This window comes from Chiloscyllium plagiosum, unplaced genomic scaffold (genome assembly GCF_037043375.1).
Source record: "Chiloscyllium plagiosum isolate Xiang-an unplaced genomic scaffold, Cpla_swu_hap1 HiC_scaffold_22, whole genome shotgun sequence".
In the NCBI taxonomy this organism is placed as follows: Eukaryota; Metazoa; Chordata; class Chondrichthyes; order Orectolobiformes; family Hemiscylliidae; genus Chiloscyllium; species Chiloscyllium plagiosum.
In genome coordinates, this window is record NW_028270160.1 from 7,312,333 (window position 1) to 7,336,226 (window position 23,894).

General features: G+C 41.3%; 1 protein-coding gene across 4 annotated transcripts in view; it reads right to left on the bottom strand.

The window, feature by feature from the left end:
- The window catches only part of slf2 (SMC5/6 complex localization factor 2), a 113,784-nt gene that overhangs the window by 48,839 nt on the left and 41,051 nt on the right, over positions 1-23,894 (bottom strand). For 2 of the 4 annotated variants that reach the window (XM_043713065.2, XM_087998719.1), the window contains exons 2-4: positions 17,478-17,521; positions 13,438-14,123; positions 11,722-11,767 (exon numbers count right to left, since the gene is read on the bottom strand). In XM_043713065.2, coding sequence (XP_043569000.2) covers positions 11,722-11,767; positions 13,438-14,123; positions 17,478-17,521 — 776 coding nt within the window. Of the gene's footprint in view, positions 1-11,721; positions 11,768-13,437; positions 14,124-16,131; positions 16,185-17,477; positions 17,522-23,894 lie in introns of those variants that run through there. The other 2 variants (XM_087998721.1, XM_087998720.1) reach the window with 2 other exon arrangements.

A 23,894-nucleotide genomic window follows, 5' to 3' on the forward strand; every position in this document is an offset into this window, starting at 1 on the left:
TGATGGGATTGCTGCCTCACAGCACCAGGGACCCGGGTTCAATTCCAGCCTCAGGCAAATGTGTGGAGTTTGCACATTCTCCCAGTGTCTGTGTGGGTGTCCTCCCACAATCCAAACACGTGCAGGTTAGGTGAATTGGCCATGTTAAACTACTCATAGCATCCAGGGATGTGCAGGCTAGGTGGATCAGCCATGCAGGATTACAGGGATAGGGTACGGGGTTGAGTCTAGGTGGGAGGCTCTTCAGAGAGTCGGTGTGAATTTGTTTAGCCAAATAGCCAGTTTCCACACGGTAGGCATTCTATGTACAAAGTATTTGACAATAACACTATGGCTGTCATAGACAGTAAATGCAAGAAAAGCTTGGAAATACAGAATGGAACCAGTAATTCTAGGGAGACTCCGAGCTTTTGGCAGATGACTAAATGGGAAAATGCTGCCTCTTATGAAACTGACCCAGTTTCCACAGAAGCAGCATTTTGAAGCCAAGAAATATAAACTGCAACATCCACTAGAGTCATCGAGATGTACAGCATGGAAACAGACCCTTTGGTCCAACCCGTCCACGCCGACCAGATATCCCAACCCAATCTAGTCCCACCTGCCAGCACCCGGCCCATATCCCTCCAAACCCTTCCTATTCATATGCCCATCCAAATGCCTCTTAAATGTTGCAATTGCACCAGCCTCCACCACTTCCTCTGACAGCTCATTCCATACACATACCACCCTTTGCTTGAAAATGTTGCCCCTTAGGTCTCTTTTATATCTTTCCCCTCTCACCCTAAACCTATGCCCTCTAGTTCTGGACTCCCCGACCCCAGGAAAAAGATTTTATCTATTTACCCTATCCATGCCCCTTATGATTTTACAAACCTCTATGAAGTCACCCCTCAGCCTCTGACGCTCCAGAGAAAACAGCCTCAGCATATTCAATCTCTCCATATAGCTCTAATCCTCCAACCCTGGCAATATCCTTGTAAATCTTTTCTGAACCCTTTCAAGTTTCACAACATCTTTCCGATAGGAAGGAGACCAGAATTGCACACAATATTCCAACAGTGGCCTAACCAATGTCCTGTACAGCCGCAACATGACCTCCTAACTCCTGTACTCAATGCTCTGACCAATAAAGGAAAGCATACCAAACGCCGCCTTCACTATCGTATCTACCTGCGATTCCACTTTCAAGGAGCTATGAACCTGCACTCCAAAGTCTCTTTGTTCAGCAACTCTCCCTAGGACCTTACCATTAAGTGTATAAGTCCTGCTAAGATTTGCTTTCCCAAAATGCAGCACCTCGCATTTATCTGAATTAAACTCCATCTGCCACTTCTCAGCCCATTGGCCCATCTGATCCAGATCCTGTTGTAATCTTCGCTGTCCACTACACCTCCAATTTTGGTGTCATCTGCAAACTTACTAACTGTACCTCTTATGCTCACATCCAAATCATTTATGTAAATGACAAAACGTAGAGGGCCCAGCACTGATCCTTGTGGCACTCCACTGGTCACAGGCTCTAGTCTGAAAAACAACCCTTCACCACCACTCTCTGTCTTCTACCTTTGAGCCAGTTCTCCCTGTATCCCATGAGATCTAACCTTGCTAATCAGTCTCCCATGGGGAACCTTGTCGAACGCCTTACTGAAGTCCATATAGATCACGTCTACCGCTCTGCCCTCATCAATCCTCTTTGTTAATTCTTCAAAAAACTCAATCAAGTTTGTGAGACATGATTTCCCATGCACAAAACCATGTTGACTATCCTGAATGAGTCCTTGCCTTTCCAAATACATGTACATCCTGTCCCTCAGGATTCCCTCCAACAACTTGCCCACCACTGAGGTCAGGCTCACCGGTCTATAGTTCCCTGGCTTGTCTTTACCGCCCTTCTTAAACAGTGTCACCACGTTTGCCAACCTCCAGTCTTCCGGCACTTCACCTGTGACTATCGATGATACAAATATCTCAGCAAGAGGCCCAGCAATCACTTCTCTAGCTTCCCACAGAGTTCTCGGGTACATCTGATCAGGTTCTGGGGATTTATCCACCTTTTAACCGTTTCAAGACATCCAGCACTTCCTCCTCTGTAATCTGGACATTTTGCAAGATGTCACCATCTATTTCTATAGTCTATATCTTCCATATCCTTTTCCACACTAAATACTGATGCAAAATATTCATTTAGTTTCTCCTCCATTTTCTGTGGCTCCACACAAAGGCCGCCTTGCTGATCTTTGAGGAGCCCTAACCTCCCCCTAGTTATCCTTTTGTCCTTAATATATTTTTAAAAACCCTTTGGATTGTCCTTAATTCTATTTACCAAAGCTATCACTACTGCTGACAGTATCCAAGAATCCAACTGTCCAGCTTTAGTCTCAGGTTAAAACTTTATACCTCAAGGACAACCAAAGGACTCAAACTGTAAAACTATTTGTCTTTCTTTGTACTAGACTCGATCCACTTTTAACTTTGAACCAGTGTGAGAGAGCCCAAGTGACAGAGGCCACAAGGTTGACATCCTCCTGCCTTTTCACTTTTCCATTTTGGTTTAGCAGGCATTAAATTTGACTTTCCTTCTATGAAGAAAAACTTAGCATAGTCTTTAAGTTGCTTCACTAAAAATATACAACTACATTTTTATTGGAATTATATAGCTTCAGATTAAAAACAACTTTAACCTTTGTTGGGATCAAACAGCCTAGATCACCCTACTCACCTGGTCAAAGCACCTCCAACCAATGGAAATGCTATCTGACTCTTTTAATGTTGTGAAAACACTAATCAAATTACACCATAATCTTTCAATTTCTTGAGAAGACAGTCACAACTTGTACAATTTTTCCTCGTAACTGAACCCTTGAAGTTCAGATAAGTCTTGTAAACCTCACTCACTTCTAGTAAAGCTAACTCCTTCTGAGGTCAATGTATCCTTCTTACAGCATGATACCAACACTGCTCAGTATTCCAAGGGTGGTCTAATCAACCTGTAGCAAGAATAGCTGTCACATGATTCTTCCCTTGTAATCAAATCTTGCATGCGAAGGCCAGAATTCAATTAGCCTTTGATTATCTTCTGGAACTGAGACATTTTGGCGATTTATACACTTCGACCCCAAATCCCTCTGGACATCCACTGTTTCAGGAAGTTGTAAGCCTTCCCTTTTTTTTTTAAACCACTAACAGATTATTTTACATCCACCTGCAAAGATATCCATTTTCACATCACTGATCATTCATCTAATCTCTTTAATGCATCCATTTACACTGCTCAAGACGAGAGAAGGAAGAACTCAGTTGGTCTTTGTTTGAAACTGATTTATTTACAGGGTGAAACATTACAAGGATACATCTCTTGACTCCACTCTGCTCCTGTGTCAGAAAGTAATTTGTTTTGCATTCAAGTAACCATGTGATCAAATTGATTTGTATGTACTTAGCCTGAATTGTCAAAAATAATATCTAGCATCATTTTCTTCATCACTAATTCTGGTTACATTAATTTTGGTGAGTCGCTGTCCTGAAATCAATATGTTTGAGTTTTCCAATAATGTTATCTTTTCCTTTATTGCAAAGCAACTATTAAACATATCCACTTCCTTGTTTTTGGTCATATCACCATGATTAGTTTTCAAGGGACCCAGATTTCTCCTGCCCTTATCAATTTCCTAATAGTCGTAAAATAATGAATTGATTTTTATACCACTTGCATGTTTTTGCTTCTGGCAGTTCTTTTGTCTCCAGAGTACTCTCTCCATCTTTCCAATTGGATCGGATCAACATTTTCTTTATCAGAAGTTTATCTGCAACTGCTCTTTCAGTTTGTCATCTTTCAGCTCTTTAGCCTCCAAAGACAATTGTTTTTTATTTTGCAAAGTAGAACTTTTGCCTCTTTGTGAAAAAATTTAGTTCTGCATTAGGTTTGTTTGAAATCTCCTGTCACCTTCTGACTTTTCCACCTAATATTAAACCTGCCCAGTTCACTGTGGACACTCTGATCCCATTGAAGTCAGACTCCCCTAATTTACAATTTTAGTTGTGTTTCTCCCTTGCAAAAGGTTCTTGAATTAGATTATATAACAGCTGCTGTCAGGTAAAAGTTAAGGCAGTTCACCACTATCTAATGACAAGTCCCATTATTGGTGTACAAAACTAACCTGAACACCCTCCAGAAATTCACTTATGTTGTACGCTAGTTTACTTACTCGAGTCCACATAAAAAGTTTAAATTTATATTCAAACTATGCAGCCTTTACTACATGCTTGTCTGATTTCTGCTTTTCAGTAATCTAAGGCTTAGCATCTACCAACATGAGACCTAAACAGCTTCCAAAGTTTTAAGTCATTTCGTTGTACAGACTTTGAATATTAAAACTCTTTATCTTGCACTCAAGAAACCCAAGAATCCCAAATTTCAAAGCGAGTAAGGGTGCTGATGGGTTTGCAAATCAATTTTATGAGGCTTGACATTGCCATTGAGAATCCCACCAAGAAACCATCATCCCACATGTTTTTCACCTTACCCAGGTATCCCTAACGTCTTTATAGTACGGATCACAACATACAATCTTCACCTCTCAACAAGGTATGACCAACTCTGGACCACAATGCCCTGATGTACAGAATGTAACTTGAACTTGAGACCAATAACTGAGTCACAGAGATCAAACACAATCTCAATTATAGATACAGTCAGACTAAAAAAAAAGAAATAAAGCTGACAGGAGCGAAAATCTTTTTAATTAGTGAATGGTTGGGTTCTGAAATGCAGTGCCTAACACTATGGTGGAAGCAAATTAATTCATGACTCTTAAAAGAAAATTGGATGTAAACTGATGGGAATAATTTGCTGGGCTACCAGGAAAAGGCAGAGGAACAGGGAGCAAGGAGGGAGAATACAACAGGCATGCCAAGAAGGGTCAACGGGCCAAATGCCCTCCTTCAATGCTGTGCGCATTCTACAATTTTATTCCATCTACTACAGTCGAGCCACACATCAAGCTCTTGTCTGTATCAAGAATATGTGAATCTCCACTTTTACCCAAACTTTTATAGTTCGCAATGTGCGTCAAAAGACAGGACAATTTTTATTAAATATTTACTACCTCAGGTTTATATAAACTTTTACACGTACTTGAAGTACAAAGTTACAACTGCTTCCCCGACCATGAAATTCCTTAACTTTTGCAATCTGTTATGATGCACATTTTTCTGTGACCATTGTGTCAAATGTTTAGTGCCTCCCTCTTGGTTCTTTGCTCATTGAACTGTTCGTCAGCCTTAAAAGATTTCAACAATAATTTTAAAGAATCATATCCATTTGTTCAAATCATATTCATCTTTATCGTAAGATTATTCCTGAATCCTGTGATGCAAGTCTGGATCCAACATAAATATTCAGATGGTACCAATGTAAAAGCATTAGTACATTGCTTTCTCCTTGACAGGCATAAATGGAAAGACTGCGCTTTTCTAATCTTCCAACAGGCAAATTATTCACAGTTTACAAAGATATAACACAAAATGCTTTATATATTTTTACCCTCAAGTAAGTGAGCAGCAAGAAATAATCAGCCTAATTTATCTAAACCAACTTAGCTCAAAGTCCAAAGATGTGCAGGTTAGGTGGATTGGCCATGCTAAGTTGGCCACAGTATCCAGGGGTGTGCAGGCTTGGTTGAGTAGCTGTAATAAGTGCAGAGTTACAGGGAAAGGGTAGGGACGTGGGCCTGGGTGGGATGCTCTTCAGAGGGTCATTGTGGACTCAATGGCTCAAAAGGCCTTTTTCCGGACTGTAGGGATTCTATGATTCTAAATAACATGCAATATGAACACAGCCTTCCAGAAGCAGTGGATGGTTATCTTGTCTAACTTGAAAAAAAAATCAATCTATTTCCCTGCATTCTAAGGAAATCAGGGCAAAATCACACCAGAGCAGCTTCAGTTTAATAAACGCCCTTCTTTTTGTTCAAGAGTTCACAACTTGAAGGGAAGGCTATGACCACCCATCAAATGTTTCCAGAAGCTCGTAACAAAACCGACATTTGTCCTGTCAAGATCTTCTCTTCAACGGGAAACATGAGGCATGATAGACCAAATCTTTCCCTGAGGAATCTCATCTCCAAACCTCTTGGAATTCTCAATTTTAGAACAGTGTCTACCAGTTCAGCATGTCTTAAGTGAAATTATTGAATGCAAACAAGTCTCCACTACTAGCTAATTACTTTCAAGTTAAGCAGCAGCAACTTATACTAATGTAGAGACTAACAACCTAAAATGTCCCAAGGCCTTTCACAGTGTTAGTTTTTAATGCTCCCGAGTCCTGGTTAGGACTGGTGACAAGCACCATGGTGAAAATAATCAAATTTAGTCAATACTTTAATAAGTATCTGAGAGAAGGAGAGAGAGGTAAAGAGGCTTAGGGTTATTCAGTTGGCCTTACATCTGCCAATGGTGGTACAGCTAAAATCAGCAATGCTCAAAAGGACAATATTGGAGAAATGCAGAAACGGCTGATTGTTACAGAAATAGAGAAGCCAGGAAGTGATTCAAATAAATGAGAATTTTAAAATCCGTGCATATTCTGACGGGGAGTCAATGCAATTCAGTAAGCATGGGAATTATTAAAACAAACGAAAAGCAAAGACATAATGGATTTGATTTAAGTATGAGAACTGAATTACGTCAGTAAGTAGCAAACAGATGACACTATTCTGATCCTCTAAAACCTGAACTCTGCAAAAGTGAGAAGCTTAGCAGCTTTCAGATTCTCAAAGAACAAAAATGACTGAAAACAAAAAAATGCCAGAGATCACAGCAGGTCAGGCAGCACCCATGGAGACAGAGAGCAAGCTAACATTTCGTGTTAAACGTTAGATTGTTCTCTCTCCATGGAAGTTGGCTGACCTGCTGTCATCTCTGAAAAATGTGTTGCTGGAAAAGCGCAGCAGGTTGCTTTTCCAGCAACACATTTTTCAGCTCTGATCTCCAGCATCTGCAGTCCTCACTTTCTCCTGCTGTCATCTCTGACAGTTTTTGCTTTTGGCACAGTTTCCAGTATCTGCAGTAATTTGCTCCTGAAGAATGAGGGCAGCTCAGCTCACCATGGTTAATGGGGATTTTAGGGAATGTTGAGTACCTTAGTGAAAATTAAGTGATCATCTACCCAGAGGTAGTTTAATGAATGGTAATGTATGAATTCACCTATGGAAAATATAGAACCAAGCACATTGCTAAGCAAGGGCTGTAAAGCAAGAGCAGAGACATGAGTTGTCGAAGTAGACTAGATAAAGGGCTAATGCCAGAAACGTTGATTCTCCTGCTCCTCGGAGGCTGCCTGACCTGCTGTGCTTTTTCAGCAACACACTCGTGACTCTGATTGCCAGCATCTGCAGTCCTCACTTTCTCCCAGCATTGAGACAGGGTAAACTAATTGAGCACGAAATAATGTGAAGTACAGGTTTCTGGAATTTCCAAAGCAGTGGGCAGCACGGTGACTAGCACTGCTGCCTCACAGCGCCAGAGACCTGGATTAAATTCCCGCCTCAGGCAACTGACTGCGTGGAGTTTGCACGTTCGCCCCCTGTCTGCGTGGGTTTCCTCCGGGTGCTCCGGTTTCCTCCCACAGTCCAAAGACGTGCAAGTTAGGTGAATTTGCCATGCTAAATTACCTGTAGTGTTAGGTGAAGGGGTAAATGTAGGGGATTGGGTCTGGGTGGGTTGCGCTTCGGCGGGTCGGTGTGGACTTGTTGGGACGAAGGGCCTGCTTCCACACTAAATAATCTAATCAGTATTCTGGAGAACCAACTAGGAGGATGTGCTATTTTAGATCTAAAATTATGTTTATGAGAAAGGGCGAATTAACAAGCTTGTTGCAAAAGAACCTACAGGGATGAGTGACCATAACGTGATAGACTTTTAAATTAAATTTTAATGTGAGGTAGCTTATTCTGAAGCAAGGGTGTTAAATTTGAATAATGGCACAGGAGGTACAAGTTGGCGGAAGTGGATTGAGAAAATTCAATAAAAGGCATGATTTAATATAATCTACAAATGCAATGAACACTACATCAACTAAACATTCTTCCATGGTGCAAAAACTCAAAAATGATCAATTAACTGTGGTGAACAAAACCAGTCCAGGATTGCATAAGATTAAAAGAAAAGACTTATAAAGTTGCCAGAATTGGCAGTAATTCTGAGAATTAGGAGGTTTAAAGAGTACAAAGCCAGACCAAGAAACCAATAAGGAAAAGTAGAATAGAATACAAATTCAACCTAGCAACAAACATAAAAACAAACTGTGAAAGCTTCAACAGATGTATGAAAAGGAAAGATTTGGCTTATGTGAATGTAAATCTATTAAAGGCCAGTCAGGAGCATTTATCATGGGTAAAAGAAAAAAAAGGTAGGGAAGCTAAATGATAAGTTTATTTCTGTTTTCGCTGAGCACACCAAAAATCTCCCAGAACTAGAGATCTAAGTTGTTTAGGGAGAGTAAGGAGCGGAGGGAAATGAGCACAAATCAGAATATCACAGTAAAATACAAAGCTCAAGGGGCATCCATTGATTTGGCTTACTGCCTCAGAAAGCTGCCAACGTCATCAAAGACCCATCGCACCCAGGTAATGATCTCCTACAAACTCTTCAGTCAGGCAGAAAATACAGAAGCCTGAACGCACACCCCAGCAGGTTCAGGAACAGCTTCTTCCCAGCTGTTATTAAACTGATGAAACAGCCTCAGATAATGCTGACTTTGTTAATCTTGCACTCGCCTAGTGCACAGCCTGTGCAATGCAACCGATATGCTTCCAAGTCTTTCTGACCTGTACACCCTTGCTTACTATGATCTGTCTGCACTGCTCATAAACAAAGCTTTTCACTGTATTTCAGTCCACATGACAATAAATAAATCAGTTGATAAACCCCAGGACCTGATGGGGCTTTGTTTTGAGTTTTCCTGCATGAGGTTTTTTTTTTGAAGTTACTGATACAATTGATAAAAGAGTCAATGGGCGTAGTATACGTTTGACTTTCAGAAGATTTTTGATACAGTCCCCCACAAGAGGGTAATTAGAAAATGTTAAAGCAATTGGGATAGGCGACAACATACTGGCATGGATTAATGATCGACGAACAGACAGAAACCAGAGACAAGGAATAAATGGATTATCCTCATGATGGCAAGCTGACACTGGTGGGTACCACTAGGATACTTGGGCTTCAGCTGCTCACAAGACACATCAATTATTTGGAGGTGGGGACCAAATGTAACATTTCCAAAGTTGCAGATGAGATATTTGTATCATTAATAGTCACACGTGAGGTGCCGGAAGACGGGAGGTTGGCTAATATGGTGCCACTATTTAAGAAAGGTGTAAGGACAAGCCAGGGAACTATAGACCGGTGAGCCTGACCTCAGTGGTGGGCAAGTTGTTGGAGGGAATCCTGAGGGACAGGATGTACATGTATTTGGAAAGGCAAGGACTGATTAGGGATAGTCAAAGTGGCTTTGTGCATGGGAAATCATGACTCACAAACTTGATTGAGTTTTTTGAAGAAGTAACAAAGAGAATTGATGAGGGCAGAGCGGTAGCTGTGATCTATATGGACTACAGTAAGGCGTTCAAAAAGGTTCCCCATTGGGAGACTGGTGAGTAAGGTTAGATCTCATGGAATATAGGGAGAACTAGCCATTTGGATCCAGAACTGGTTCAAAGGTAGAAGACAGAGTGGTGATGGAGGATTGCTTTTCCAGACTAGAGGTCTATGACCAGTGGAGTGCCACAAGGATCAGTGCTGGGTCCTCTACTTTTCGACATTTATATAAATGACTTGGATGTGAGCATAGTAATGGGTAAGTTTGCTCGCTGAGCTGGAAGGTTCAGTTCCAGACGTTTCGTCACCCTACTAGGTAACATGTTCAGTGGGCCTTAGGCAAAGCACTGCTGATAAATCCTGCTTTCTATTTATATGTTTAGGTTTCTTTGGGTTGGTGATGTCATTTCCTGTGAAGTGACTTCCTATTCTTTTTCTCGGAGTGGTAGATGAGGTCTAACTCGATGTGTTTGTTAAGAGTGTTCCGGTTGAAATGCCATACTTCTAGGAATTCCAATCAATAAACACATCGAGCTAGATCCCATCTACCACCTCCTGAGAAAAAGGGGAGACTTCATCACAGGAAATGACATCACAAACCCAAAGAAACCCAAGCATATAAATAGAAAGCAGGACTTATGAGCAGTGCTTCACCTGAGGCCCACTGAACATGTTACCTAGTAGGGTGATGAAACTTCTGGAAACAAATCTTCCAGCTCAGCAAACAAACCTACATCCAGAACCTCAACCTGACCTACAAATCTTCTCAAAACTCGTATAGTTAGTAAGTTTGCAGATGACACCAAAATTAGAGATGCAGTGGACAGCGAAGGTTACCTCAGATTACAATGGGATCTTGATCAGATGGGCCAATGGGCTGAGAAGTGGCAGATGGCGTTTGATTTAGATAAATGTGAGGGGCTGCATTTTGGGAAAGCAAATCTTAGCAGGACTTATACACTTAATGGTAAGGACCTCGGGAGTGTTGCTGAACAAAGAGACCTTGGAGTGCAGGTTCATAGCTCCTTGAAAGTGGAGTCGCAGGGTAGATAGGATATTGAAGGCGTTTGGTATGATTTCCTTTTATTGGTCAGAGTATTGAGTACAGGGGTTCGGAGGTTATGTTGCGGCTGTACTGGACTTCGGTTAGGCCACTGTTGGAATATTGCTTCTGGTCTCCTTCCTATCAAGTTTCACAACATCTTTCCGAAAAGGTTCAGAAAAGATTTACAAGGATGCTGCCAGAGTTTGAGGATTTGAGCAATAGGAAGAGGTTGAACAGGCTGGGGCTGTTTTCCCTGAAGCATCGGAGGCTGAGGGGTGACCTTATTGAGGTTTACAAAATTATGAGCGGCATGGGTAGGGTAAATAGGCAAAATCTTTTCCCTGGGATCGGGGAGTCCAGAACTAGAGGGCACAGGTTTAGGGTGAGAGGGGAAAGATACAAAAGGAACCTAAGGGGCAACGTTTTCACGCAGAGGGTGGTGCATGTGTGGAATAAGCTGCCAGAGGATGTGGTGGAGGCTGGTACAATTACAACATTTAAAAGGCATCTGGATGGGTATATGAATAGGAAGGGTTTGGAAGAATATGGGCCAGGTGCTGGCAGGTGGGACTAGGTTGGGTTGGGATATCTAGTTGGCACAGACAAGGTGGACTGAAGGGTCTGTTTCCGTGCTGTACATCTCTATGACTCTATAGAGAGCTAAGTGGGAATGTGTGTCGTAAGGAATTTGTTCTGTGGCTTCGCGTGGATTTGGACAAGATAGGTAAAACATGGTAGAAGGAATATAATATGGAAACAAATGTTCGATTATCCACTGTGGAAGGCGAAACAACTGTGCAGAGTATTGATAGTGTCATACAAGTGGGTGGAGAGTGCAGGTGTACAAAGGAACTTCATCAATAAGTCTGTGACGGCTAACATGAAACTGCAGTAGGCTATTAAGCAGCCTCTTGGAATTTTAGCCTTTACTGGAAGAAGATTTTTACTTGCCGCATGAATGTGGTGAAGCTTTAAGGGGCTGATGTCACACATGGTCTTTTACAACTCAAATATTATTACATTAAGACATGTAAATAAAAATCAATTCTGAATTTGGCTGCGATTCCTTTTGGTACCTGTTAATGATGTTGAAGGTACAGAATACGTTCTCCTCAAGGCAGCCTGCAGAAACCAAAAGAAAGAGACTGTAAGAATGCTACAAGCCAAGCCTCCCAATGATTACAAAGGCGGCTTTAAGCCTGATCTTTCCCATAGCTAAAGAAACAAAGTGAGGTGTTACCTCCAACAGATATACATAAATTATATAAAATTCACAAAACATTTAATATAGCTTAGATTGGTCAAGATGTTCAAATGCTCCGTTATTCTGAAATGTCAAACAGGCCCAAAATTAAATAATTAACAGACTTGGGTTATCTCCTTTCCAAATATACTGAGGAGGTTCAATGATGTTACCTCGTGTGGTGATGAAATGTCTGAAAATGAACCTTCCAGCTCAGCGAGCAAACCTATATCCAAAACCTCAACCAGAGCTACACATCTTCGCAAAACTCACTTAAATTGAGGAAGTACACTCTATATTCACCAGAACTATATCAGTAAATACAGGGAAACATTTACTATGGTGCAACTACCCATACACTTTAAAATCACTTAATAAGGAGCAACAAAGGGACAGTACATGAGGTCTGTGAAGCAGCTTTAATATTACATCTTTCAAACAAAAACAGAGGGTTGGAAACCCCAAGTTGTTGAAATTCAGTATGTGGGAACCCATAATTCATTAATTAAATCTCAACAAGAATCTGAAAATTGTAGCTTTGAGGTAAAAAGAAACTTCCACAACATTGGGAGGATATAAAAAAGTATAAACTAAAATTCTATTTGCTCTTAATGTAAAAGGACACACTACTCTACAGCAAAAGCAAATGACGACAGATGCCAGAAATTGGAAATTAGAGCAGAAAATATGAGAAATATCCGGCAAGTCCAGCAGCATCTATGGTGAGAGAAACAAAAAGCTTAACATTTCTGGTTGATGACTGTTCACCAGAAAAGACAGGGTGGAAGGATATGTTTTGTGCAAATAATGGAGGATTTTTTTAAAAAGTCAGTGCTAGGGTGATAGATCAAAGACATTAAAGAGCAGAAGAGTTTGACTCAAAGGGTTAGTACCTGCCCAATCAAATCCTTTGCCATTTAATCTTCACACAGAAGCTACCAGACCTGTGTTTTATCCCCTCCGCAATTTAGGTTTTTATACCTGGTTTTATGTGAGCAGATTACTGTCTAAATCATTGTTTCTCTATCACTGGAGTCATGGATGCCTCAACTATCCTCAAATTACAATCCAATACATCTTGCCATTACATACTCTGTTTACTTTACACACAAATTAAACCATATCATGGCATGAACAGAACAATGCACCAAAGTATCCTGTAATGGGTCTGCAATACAGAATGAACAGCGAAACAGGAAGATGACAGATTAAGTCTTGGTGAACCAATAGTATCCAACCTGACAATAATTATTTACAACAAGGCTTGCATTTCCAAACTAAGGAAGAGGATAAGAAAGCAACAAGAAGCCAGATACTCAAGGAGGACAGAAAATTGTTGTGATGCAAAATGATGATTCTGGTCAATATTACATTATTAACACATCAATGAACTCAAGTCCACAACCACATAACAGCATTTATGATGATGCAGCTTTCAGCGAGTCAAAATCAGGAACATTACACCGATCAAGTGGCTGACAAACATACAGAAGAGAGAAGGAACAACCACCACCAGGTTGGGTTGGCTAGGTTAGGTTACTCAACTTGCCTGATTTACAGGGCCCCCTGAGAAAGGACTGGTTGAAGAATGGTTTCCTTTTTGCATGCCCTTGAGTTTCCGTAGCTCTCGCGCCTTTTTATAGGCCTGAAGGGAATTATCCAAACTATGCTGATGTTGCAGCCTTCTCAGAGATAAGCGAGGTCTCATAATGCGCAGTTCACTTTCTGAGCTGTTTCTACGATTAGAATTCTTCAAAACATCCAGTGATTCTGGTGGCAGCATTATTCGGTGGTTTGGGAGAGCACTTCGCCGCAAGGCAGTTGTTTGATATTCACCTGTGTCACATTTGGAACTTAATCTTTGTGTTGCAGAGGTCACTTTGGAGTTCGATGACTGTTTAACATTTTTCCCTTGATCCAGTACGACAATACCCTCCGAGGGACATGGGCTTGAAGGTAAAAACAGTCTTCGCACGATTACTCGAGGAGAGCCAGGATGCTGAGTTACCTGGCATTTAACTACACCTCCCATGCTTTCCCTTTTGTCCGACTTTAAGGCACCCTTCATAAAAGCCTCAAGCACAGGGCTCCTCTGAGGTGATGAGGGCAAGTGCACAGACCGTTTAGATTTAAATGAAGGTTTCTTGTGGCTGCGGAATGGTTCAGCATTCTGCAATACAGAAGTGCCACCTGCTTCACCTCTTCGAGGTGACCCCAAAATTAATCTATCCTTCCCTACATGGAACAAAAGGAGAAACCAAAAGTTAAAGGAGAAAAGACATGAGTACAAAACCAAACTATTTTCCAGAAATTTTACAATTACTCACAAGCACAATATTGAATGGAACATTGACATAATGCCTTTAATATTGCAAGATATCCCTTGGCATTTTACAGGTTCATAATCAGACAACAAGTAACACTGATCCAAAGGAAAAGATAGATATTAAGACAAATCTTGGTCAAAGAGTTAGCATTTAAGCAATATCTTAAACACAGAGAGCTGGAGACTGGTGTTCCAGTGCAGAGTGATTAGATTGAATTAGTGAAAAGGGAGTGAAAAGCTTTAAATTTTTGAAAAGTTAACCTTATATGAAATCAAGGAATGCGTACCTGCACTTTACGTGTCACTAAACCTAACCCTATCATTGCTTGAAGTCTAAAGTGAATTTAGACTTGGTAGCAGGCCCCAATCAAGTAAACCAAGGTATCTGCTACAGAGCAGGTAAGATCAGTCAAGTCTTAACTGTTCTTTGTAAATGCCTGAAAGAACTGTGATCCAAATCCAGCAGTATAAATAAGAGAAGTGTTGTCATAGTTACCACACTGCATCATAGGACCAAATTTAGAGAGAGGAGAGTTTGGACAGAAGAGGAGGGAGGTGTTCTTTTTTGATCGTTACCCTCATGGGCACCAAGTGTTGAATCGACCATTAAGATTGAGGAGCCAAGTAGGTCATTCAGCAATCATGTCTGCTCTGCCAATCAATAGCTGCACAGGAGGGATGAGCTTTGAAGATACTCAAAAGTGCGATCACAGAAAACAAAAAAAAAACTCAAGATTGCCCACAAGCAATAATGACAGGGGATTTTATTCAAAGGAAAACATTTGGATATTTCTGCAGCTGATGTGACTGTAGGATGGTATGCTTATTTCCCAGTGCTAGGGCCAAGCATGGTTTGAGCAGCTGCAGGACATTCTGAAGGAAGAAACAGAACAGAAATAGTCATAGAGACCTATACCACAGAAAAAGGCCTTCTCGAGTCTGCTCTGGTCAAAAACAAACACCTAGCTATCCTAGACTGGAGAGGTGTTCCATGTTGATACCAACTACCTAAAGTAGGAAGAGGGTGAGGTTGTGAAAGCAAAACTTTAGTTAAGAAATAAATTAAGACCACAGACATCAAATATACTTATGTCAGGACTCGTCCAGGTGCTATGTGCTCAGAGATCAGGATTAGTGGAATAGAGTGGTTTTGAAAGCATGGCTGGAGAGAATCGTGTAGGAGGGCAGAATTTAGATTCTTGATGCACTGAAATCAATATTAGCAAGATGGCATGAGCACAACTTGGATGGGCTGTGCCCCTGCAGGAAGGGGATCCAATTTCTTCTCGGAGGTTTCACAAGTACTATGGGGAAGAGTATAAACTACAACAGCAGGGGCACAAGAACCTGAGCCGGGAGAAAAATGTGAGGGAAACAACGATGGGCTAGAAGGTACCGCAGTCCAACCCGAAATATGGAACCGAAGTCTAAACAAAGGGGGAGCAGAGGGGTTGGGGAGGAGGCCTGCAATACACTGGATAACTTCATAAAAGCCATGACGACATAGAAGTAATGGTTAATAATTAAGGAATGATTACATACATCACAACTATACACTCAATTTGGGCAAAAGAGCACAACTGAAACATGGCCCAACTATGGCTAATAAAAGAAACGAAGGATACGATTAGATCCAAAGAGGAGTCACATGAAGTTGCTAGAGAAAGCAGTAAGCCTGAGGTTTGGGAGCAATTAAGAATTCAGCTAAGGAAGATAAAGCAATTAACAGGGCAAACAGAGTGTTAAGATGCAAGGAATAAAGTCTAAGAGCTTCTTAAAGTACTTAAGAAGCAAAAGATCAGTCAAGTTGTGAGTGAAAGTGTAGAGTCCTAGTCCGAAACAGAAGAACTGATAATGGGAGACAAAGAAACAACAGCAATTAAACATCTGCTTTAAAATAAACAATTTAGAAAGCACCTTAAAAAAAACTACAGATAGTAGAAATCTGAACAGAAACCGAAATTGCTGGAGAACCTCAGCATCTGTGGAGAGAAAACAAGAGTTAACGTTTTGGATCCAACGATCCCTTCTTCAGAACTAATGGTGGCTTGAAAAGATGGTATAAGCAGTGAAAAGTCAGAGGGAGGTGGAGAGAGAGAGAGAGAGAGAAAACACAGCAGTTAGGCAGAATAAGGGATGGATTATTATTGAACTCAATATTCAGTCCAGGGTCCCATGGGCCTGAACACCTTCTTCCATGTCCATCATCCATCCACACAAGGCCAGGTCAGTTGGGACTGAAACGTTACGATTGGCAGGAAAATATAAACATGAGCCAATTGTGACATCGCAGAGACTGAAGGGTCATAGGCACTGTGTCAGCCTTATGTCACAATGGGAGGAAAGATGGAGCAAGGGGAGAAACAGGAGGTAGTAAAAGGAGGAATTGAGTAGGCAAAGAGGAATCTTTTTACTGAGTATCCAATTCAGTTCTTTTTCATATTAAAAGGTGGAGATAAGTTTTTTTAGCACTCTGTAATTGGTAAGGTGGTGTTATTGCTACAAATAGCAAGGAAGCCCACAAATGTAGTAAGGGCTCAGGTAATAACAGCATGAGGATTTGGAAAATTTTGGAAAACTAAGTTATCTTCTTGGAAGACAAATTATGGTTTTTGTTCTAAGTTTGCTTCTTCATTATAGATGTTATATGTATTGGTGCAATGCAGCAATTCGTCATTCCTGATGAAGGGCTTATGCCTGAAACATTGATCCTCCTGCTCCTCAGATGCTGCCTGACCTGCTGTGCTTTTCCAGCACCACACTCTCAGCAATGCAGCATCTCACTGGATGATCAAAATTAAGAAAGGTTGAATGATTTTCAGCATCCTTCAAAATCTGTAATTCTGCCCAACACAGAGGGCAAATTCAGAATTTGGCTGCATGCCCGCAAAATAGTATTCCTATTTTTATAATTATTTTCTGAATCCTACAGAATTCAACATATCTCCAAGTAGTGACTGCACTTCAGAGGCATTGAATGAAATAAAAACACTGACAGACAAACCCAAAACAAACATGCTTCATTTCCTACAAAATAAAAAATATCCGTCCAATACTTACCTGTGTGGCAGCCTCAAATCTTAAGTTACGCAATAAAACAACCTCTAAGTTCTATTCAAACCAGTTTTTCAATTTTTCAGAAAGAATGGCATTCAAATCAATTAAATACAGTTTGTACAATTGAGATACTTCACGTAACATTCAAATGCACAGCTATATCAACGAAACATCAAGTAGTCATAAACTAATTGCTGAATACTAACCTCTGTCTGAATCTGGTTTGAAAAACTGAGTAATGATTTGATTGCTGAAAAATAACAACGTTTACAATAATTAGAATGCTGTTCATTTGATGACAGGCATTTCATCATAAAGCCCAATATTTGAGATCACAACAAATCAATGAGCATTTTCATTATGAAATCACAAAATGCAACGGGACTTATAAACTCAGCTATTACATCCAATTGAATGGTGAACAACACAAAACAATACACTGGAGACTCTTCATTACGCCACAATGAAATCAGGTCTTCATTTAAAAATTAGCATTAACACAGCAAACTGATAACAATAAGCCAATTTTGGATGGCACTGTGGCTCAGTGGCTAACACTGCTGCCGCACAGCGTCAGGGAGCCATATTCAGTTCAGCCTCAGGTGACTGTCTGTATGGAGTTTGCATATTCTCTGCGTGGATTTCCCCCAGGCACTCCAGTTTGCTCCCACAGTCCAAAGATGTGTAGGTTAGGTCAATTGGCCATTGTAAAATGTGAGGTTATGCGGAGAGGGTCAGGGACCAAGTTTGGGGGTGATTTTCTTTGGAGGGTCCGTGCAGACTAGGTGGCTCTTATGTCTCTTTTGACATTGTGGAGATTATTTGATAAGTACGCAGTTTCTTTGACAGTAAAAAACAAAAACTAATTATGTAATAGGATAATAGTGTTAAAATTCCCAAACACTGAAGAACATAAGAAAGAGAACACTGGCACCACCCCCTACCTTTTGCTCCGCTACATTGATGACTGTATCGGCATTACCTCGTGCTCCCACGAGGTTGAACAGTTTATCCACTTTACTAACACCTTCCACCCCGACCTCAAATTTACCTGGACCGTTTCAGACTTCTCCCTCCCCTTCCTAGACCTCTCCATCTCTATCTCGGACTACCAACTCAACACGGACGGATAATATAAACCAACCGACTCCCACAGCTACCTAGATTACACCCCTTCCCACCCTGTGAAAACGCCATCTCATATTCCCAATTCCTTCGCCACATCTGCTCCCAGGAGGACCAATTCCAGTACCGAACAACCCAGATGGCCTCCTTCTTAAAAGACCGCAATTTCCCCTCAGACGTGGTTGACGATGCTCTCTACTGCATCTCCTTCACTTCCCGCTCCTCTACCCCCCGCTCCTCCACCCTTGAACCCCGCCCCTCTAATCGCCATCAGGAAAGAACCCCACTGGTCCTCACCTACCACCCCACCAACCTCCAGATACATCGGATCATCCTTCGTCATTTCCGCCACCTCCAAACAGACCCCACCACCAAGGATATATTTCCCTCCCCACCCCTATCAGCGTTCTGGAAAGACCACTCTCTCCGCGACTCCCTTGTCAGATCCACACCCCCTACCAACCCAACCTCCACTCCTGGCACCTTCCCCTGCAACCGCAAAAAATGCAAAACTTGCGCCCACACCTCCCCCCTCACTTCCCTCCAAGGCCCCAAGAGATCCTTCAATATCTATCAAAAATTCACCTGCACCTCCACGCACATCATTTACTGCATCCGCTGCACCCAATGTGGCCATCTATACATTGGGCAGACAGGCCGCCTACTTGCGGAACGTTTCAGAGAACACCTCTGGGACACCCGCACCAACCAACCTAACCGCCCCGTGGCTGAACACTTTAACTCCCCCTCCCACTCCACCAAGGACATGCAGGTCCTTGGCCTCCTCCATCGCCAGACCATGGCAACACGATGCCTGGAGGAAAAGCGACTCATCTTCCGCCTAGGAACACTCCAGCCACAGGGGATGAATACGGATTTCTCCAGCTTCCTCATTTCCCCTCCCCCCACCTTTTCTCAGTCCCAGCCCTCAGACTCAGCACCGCCTTCTTGACCTGTAATCATCTTCCCGACCTCTCCGCCCCCATCCCCTCTCCGGCCTATCACCCTCACCTTAACCTCCTTCCCAACGCCCCTCCCCCAAGTCCCTCGTCCCTACCTTTTATCTTAGCCTGCTTGGCACACCCTCCTCATTCCTGAAGAAGGGCTTATGCCCGAAACGTCGATTCTCCTTCTCCTTGGATGATGTATGGCATGACCAATTGTACAGATCATCAAAATATTTTGATGATCTAAGTATATTTTTGAAAATAAAAAAAGTGTGCTTCCAATTAAACCTGTTGGACTATTACCTGGTGTTGTGAGATTTTTAACTTTCTAAAAGGCATCCTTGCTTGACAGAAACATGACAGGAAAACAGACTGCTGGAAAGCTGCATTATAAAATACCTTAAAGAGAATTCTTAATTATAAAATGCAATGTACACATGCCACTCGATTCTGTCAATTTAAGAACTATGTCCTGTAATTCATCTTTGACTTTTGATATGCATCACTGAAAAAGTATCATTTTTCAAGAATGTCTCACTTTCTTAGCTGATTAAAAAACTGATTTTAGGCAATGTTTTATTTACTACTTTTATAAATTTAAGGTATTATTTTGTAATCATTGAACTGGGTTAGGACTGTACCGCAATGTGTTAAAAATGTGTCACAATAGTATATTTCGGAGAATATTAGGTACAAGGTGGTTTAATTCCGCAATAAGACTATGCACCACATTATACCTACTGAATCAGCTATGCTCCAAACAGTAATAGTCATTACACACCATGAACGAGCAACATACTGCGTGGTCCCCAAATGAGACAGAAATGCCACAATTTGGGATTTGGGAGAATTAGTCCAAAATTGTTTATCATTGAAGAACTGACATTACATGTCCTCATATCAAATAAACAAACACCAAAATACTGCAAAAGACAAAGGCCCATAGCTTGCTGTAAATCAACAGCTGGTGTTACAAAATAAATTGACTGCTTTCCCAATGCCTTTGTTAATTATTGCATTTTATATTTGTGTTAATCAACTTAAATTCTGTGCACTATTTGCCAACATAGTCACACCGAGCATGCCTTGCAACAGGTCGAAATTAAAGGTTCAGAACAGATTTCAAGTATCAAAATCATACTAAGCAAAGAATTGCATAATATTGAATACATTTACCTATGGTAGAAGCACTAGTGCCAGAACTGACTCTCAAGAAACACCAGTCTGCCATCTTCCAGTCAGAAAAGTAACCATTCACTTCAGCTCACTTTCTTTCAACCGTAAGACAATTTTGCATCCAACTAAACAATGATCTTCCTTTTCAAAGAGCCTCAGTTTTTGTTAACCAACCTTTTACAAGGTACTTAAAAACCATGCAGAAAAACTGTGCATTCGCTGAATCAACTTATTCTGTTATTTCAGCAAACTATCACAAATATGGCGAGTCATAGAGATGTACAGCATGGAAACAGACCCTGCGGCCCAACCCGTCCACACCGACCAGATGTCCCAACCCAATCTAGTCCCACATGCCAGCACCTGGCCCATATCCCTCCAAACCCTTCCTATTCATATACCCATCCAAATGCCTTTTAAATCTTGCAATTGTACCAGCCCTCCACCACATCCTCTGGCAGCTCATTCCATACATGAACAACCCTCTGCTTGAAAAAGTTGCCCCTTAGGTCTCTTTTATATCTTTCCCCTCTCACCCTAAACCTATGCCCTCTAGTTCTGGACTCCCCAACCCCAGGGAAAAGACTTTGTCTATTTATCCTATCCATAATTTTGTAAACTTCTATAAGGTCACCCCTCAGCCTCTGACGCTCCAGGGAAAACAGCCCCAGCCTGTTCAGCCTTTCCCTCTAGCTCAGATCCTCCAACCCTGGCAACATCCTTGTAAATCTTTTCTGAACCCTTTCAAGTTTCACAACATCTTTCCGATAGGAGGGAGACCAGAACATGACCTCCCAACTCCTGTACTCAATACTCTGACCAATAAAGGAAAGCATACCAAACACTTTCTTCACTATCCTATCTACCTGTGATTCTACTTTCAAGGAGCTATGAACCTGCACTCCAAGGTCTCTTTGTTCAGCAACACTCCCTCGGACCTTACCATTAAGTGTATAAGTCCTGCTAAGATTTGCTTTCCCAAAATGGAGCACCTCGCATTTATCTGAATTAAACTCCATCTGCCACTTCTCAGCCCATTGGCCCATCTGGTCCAGATCCCGTTGTAATCGGAGGTAACCCGCTTCGCTGTCCACTACACCTCCAATTTTGATGTCATCTGCAAACTTACTAACCGTACCTCTTATGCTCACATCCAAATCATTTATGTAAATGACAAAACGTAGAGGGCCCAACACCGATCCTTGTGGCACCCCACTGGTCACGGGCCTCCAGTCTGAAAAACAACCCTCCACCACCACCCTCTGTCTTCTACCTTTGAGCCAGTTCTGCATCCAAATGGCTAGTTCTCCCTGTATTCCATGAGATCTAACCTTACTATTCAGTCTCCCATGGGGAACCTTGTCGAACGCTTTACTGTAGTCCATATAGATCAAATCTACTGCTCTGCCCTCATCAATCTTCTTTGTTACTTGTTCAAAAAACTCAATCAAGTTTGTAAGACATGATTTCCCACGCACAAAGCCATGTTGACTATCCCAAATAAGTCCTTGCCTTTCCAAATACATGTACATCCTGTCCCTCAGGATTCCCTCCAACAACTTGTCCACCACCGAGGTCAGGCTCACTGGTCTATAGTTCGCTGACTTGCCTTTACCGCCCTTTTTAACAGTGGCACCACATTTGCCAACCTCCAGTCTTCCAGCACCTCACCTGTGACTATCGATGATACAAATATCTCAGCAAGAGGCCCAATCACTTCTCTAGCTTTCCACAGAGTTCTAGGGTACACCTGATCAGGTCCTTGGGATTTATCCCCCTAACCGTTTCAAGACATCCAGCACTTCCTCCTCTGTAATCTGGACATTTTGCAAGATGTCACCATCTATTTCCCTACAGTCTCTATCTTCCAAATCCTTTTCCACACTCAATATTGATGCAAAATATTTATTTAGTATCTCCCCCATTTTCTGTGGCTCCACACAAAGGCTGCCTTGCTGATCTTTGAGGGGCCCCATTCTCTCCCTAGTTACCCTTTGTCCTTAATATATTTGTAAAATCCCTTTGGATTCTCCTTCATTCTATATGCCAAATCTATCTCATGTCCCCGTTTTGCCCTCCTGATTTCCCTCTTCAGTATACTCCTACTTCCTTTATACTCTAAGGATTCACTTGATCTATCCTGTCTATACCTGACTTATGCTTCCTTCTTTTTCTTAACCAAACCCTCAATTTCTTTAGTCATCCAGCATTCTGTATACCTACCAGCCTTTCCTTTCACCCTGACAGGAATATACTCTGTCTGGATTCTTGTTATCTCATTTCTGAAGGCTTCCCATTTTCCAGCTGTCCCTCTACCTGCGAACATCTGCCTCCAATCAGCTTTTGAAAGTTCTTGCCTAATACCATCAAAATTGGCCTTTCTCCAAATAAGAACTTCAACTTTTAGATCTGGTCTATCCTTTTCCATCACTATTTTAAAACTAATAGAATTATGGTCGCTGGCCCCAAAGTGCTCCCCCACTGACATCTCAGTTTTATTTTATATTTTAATTATCCTTAATTAGCAAAAACCACTTCAAGTACCTGTTGACTCTTCTCACTGGTCCCCACTCCCTTTCCAAAATGTTCCTAAAACCTCGTCTACTATTAATGTCCAACTAACGGACCTGTCTTTACTGGGATTGTTTTTAAACAGGCTTTCCTGAATAAGGGAATCAACATTTACCACTTTCCAATCTTCTGGCTTCTCTGTTACTCCCTCAGTACCCTGGCATGAAAATGTTTGATGGAATTTTTTTCCTCTAAATCAGTTGATTATATCTCTTTAACATCCTGCTGCATCAAGGAAGCTTTCTGAAAATAACTCAAATTAATATATTTTTTTGAAATAAAGCTTAGAAATAAAAAATAACATTTTCCTTTCATCCCTCTAATAATTATGACATCAGGGCAACATGATTTTGATCTTGCAGTTGACTTGGTAACTTGTGATGTCACACTGGGTTCACATTTGAGCTTTACCTGGGAGATTACGTGATATTTGTTAGATAAGTATATTTTAAATCCCATACCATACGTAAAAATATTGCACACAATTTCCAATGCACAGTCCCTATGGTTGGTAAAAATATAACTACCTTTTTCTTAAAAGGTGAATTAAGAACTATCCTTTAACCTTAAGTTTTATAAGGTGCCTAATTAACTCATTTGAATAAGCAAATAGAACTAGGGGTAGCAGCCACTTGAGAGTGCTCTGCCCTTTGATACTATCATGGCTCATCTCAATTAAAAGCCGGTTTACCACCTCCTCAAATTTACTCATATAGGATAGTTTCTCATAACCGTGTACAATTCCTATCAAATTAAATTATCATAAATACCTAGTTGACTAGTTAAGAAGATTTTGGTGAATGT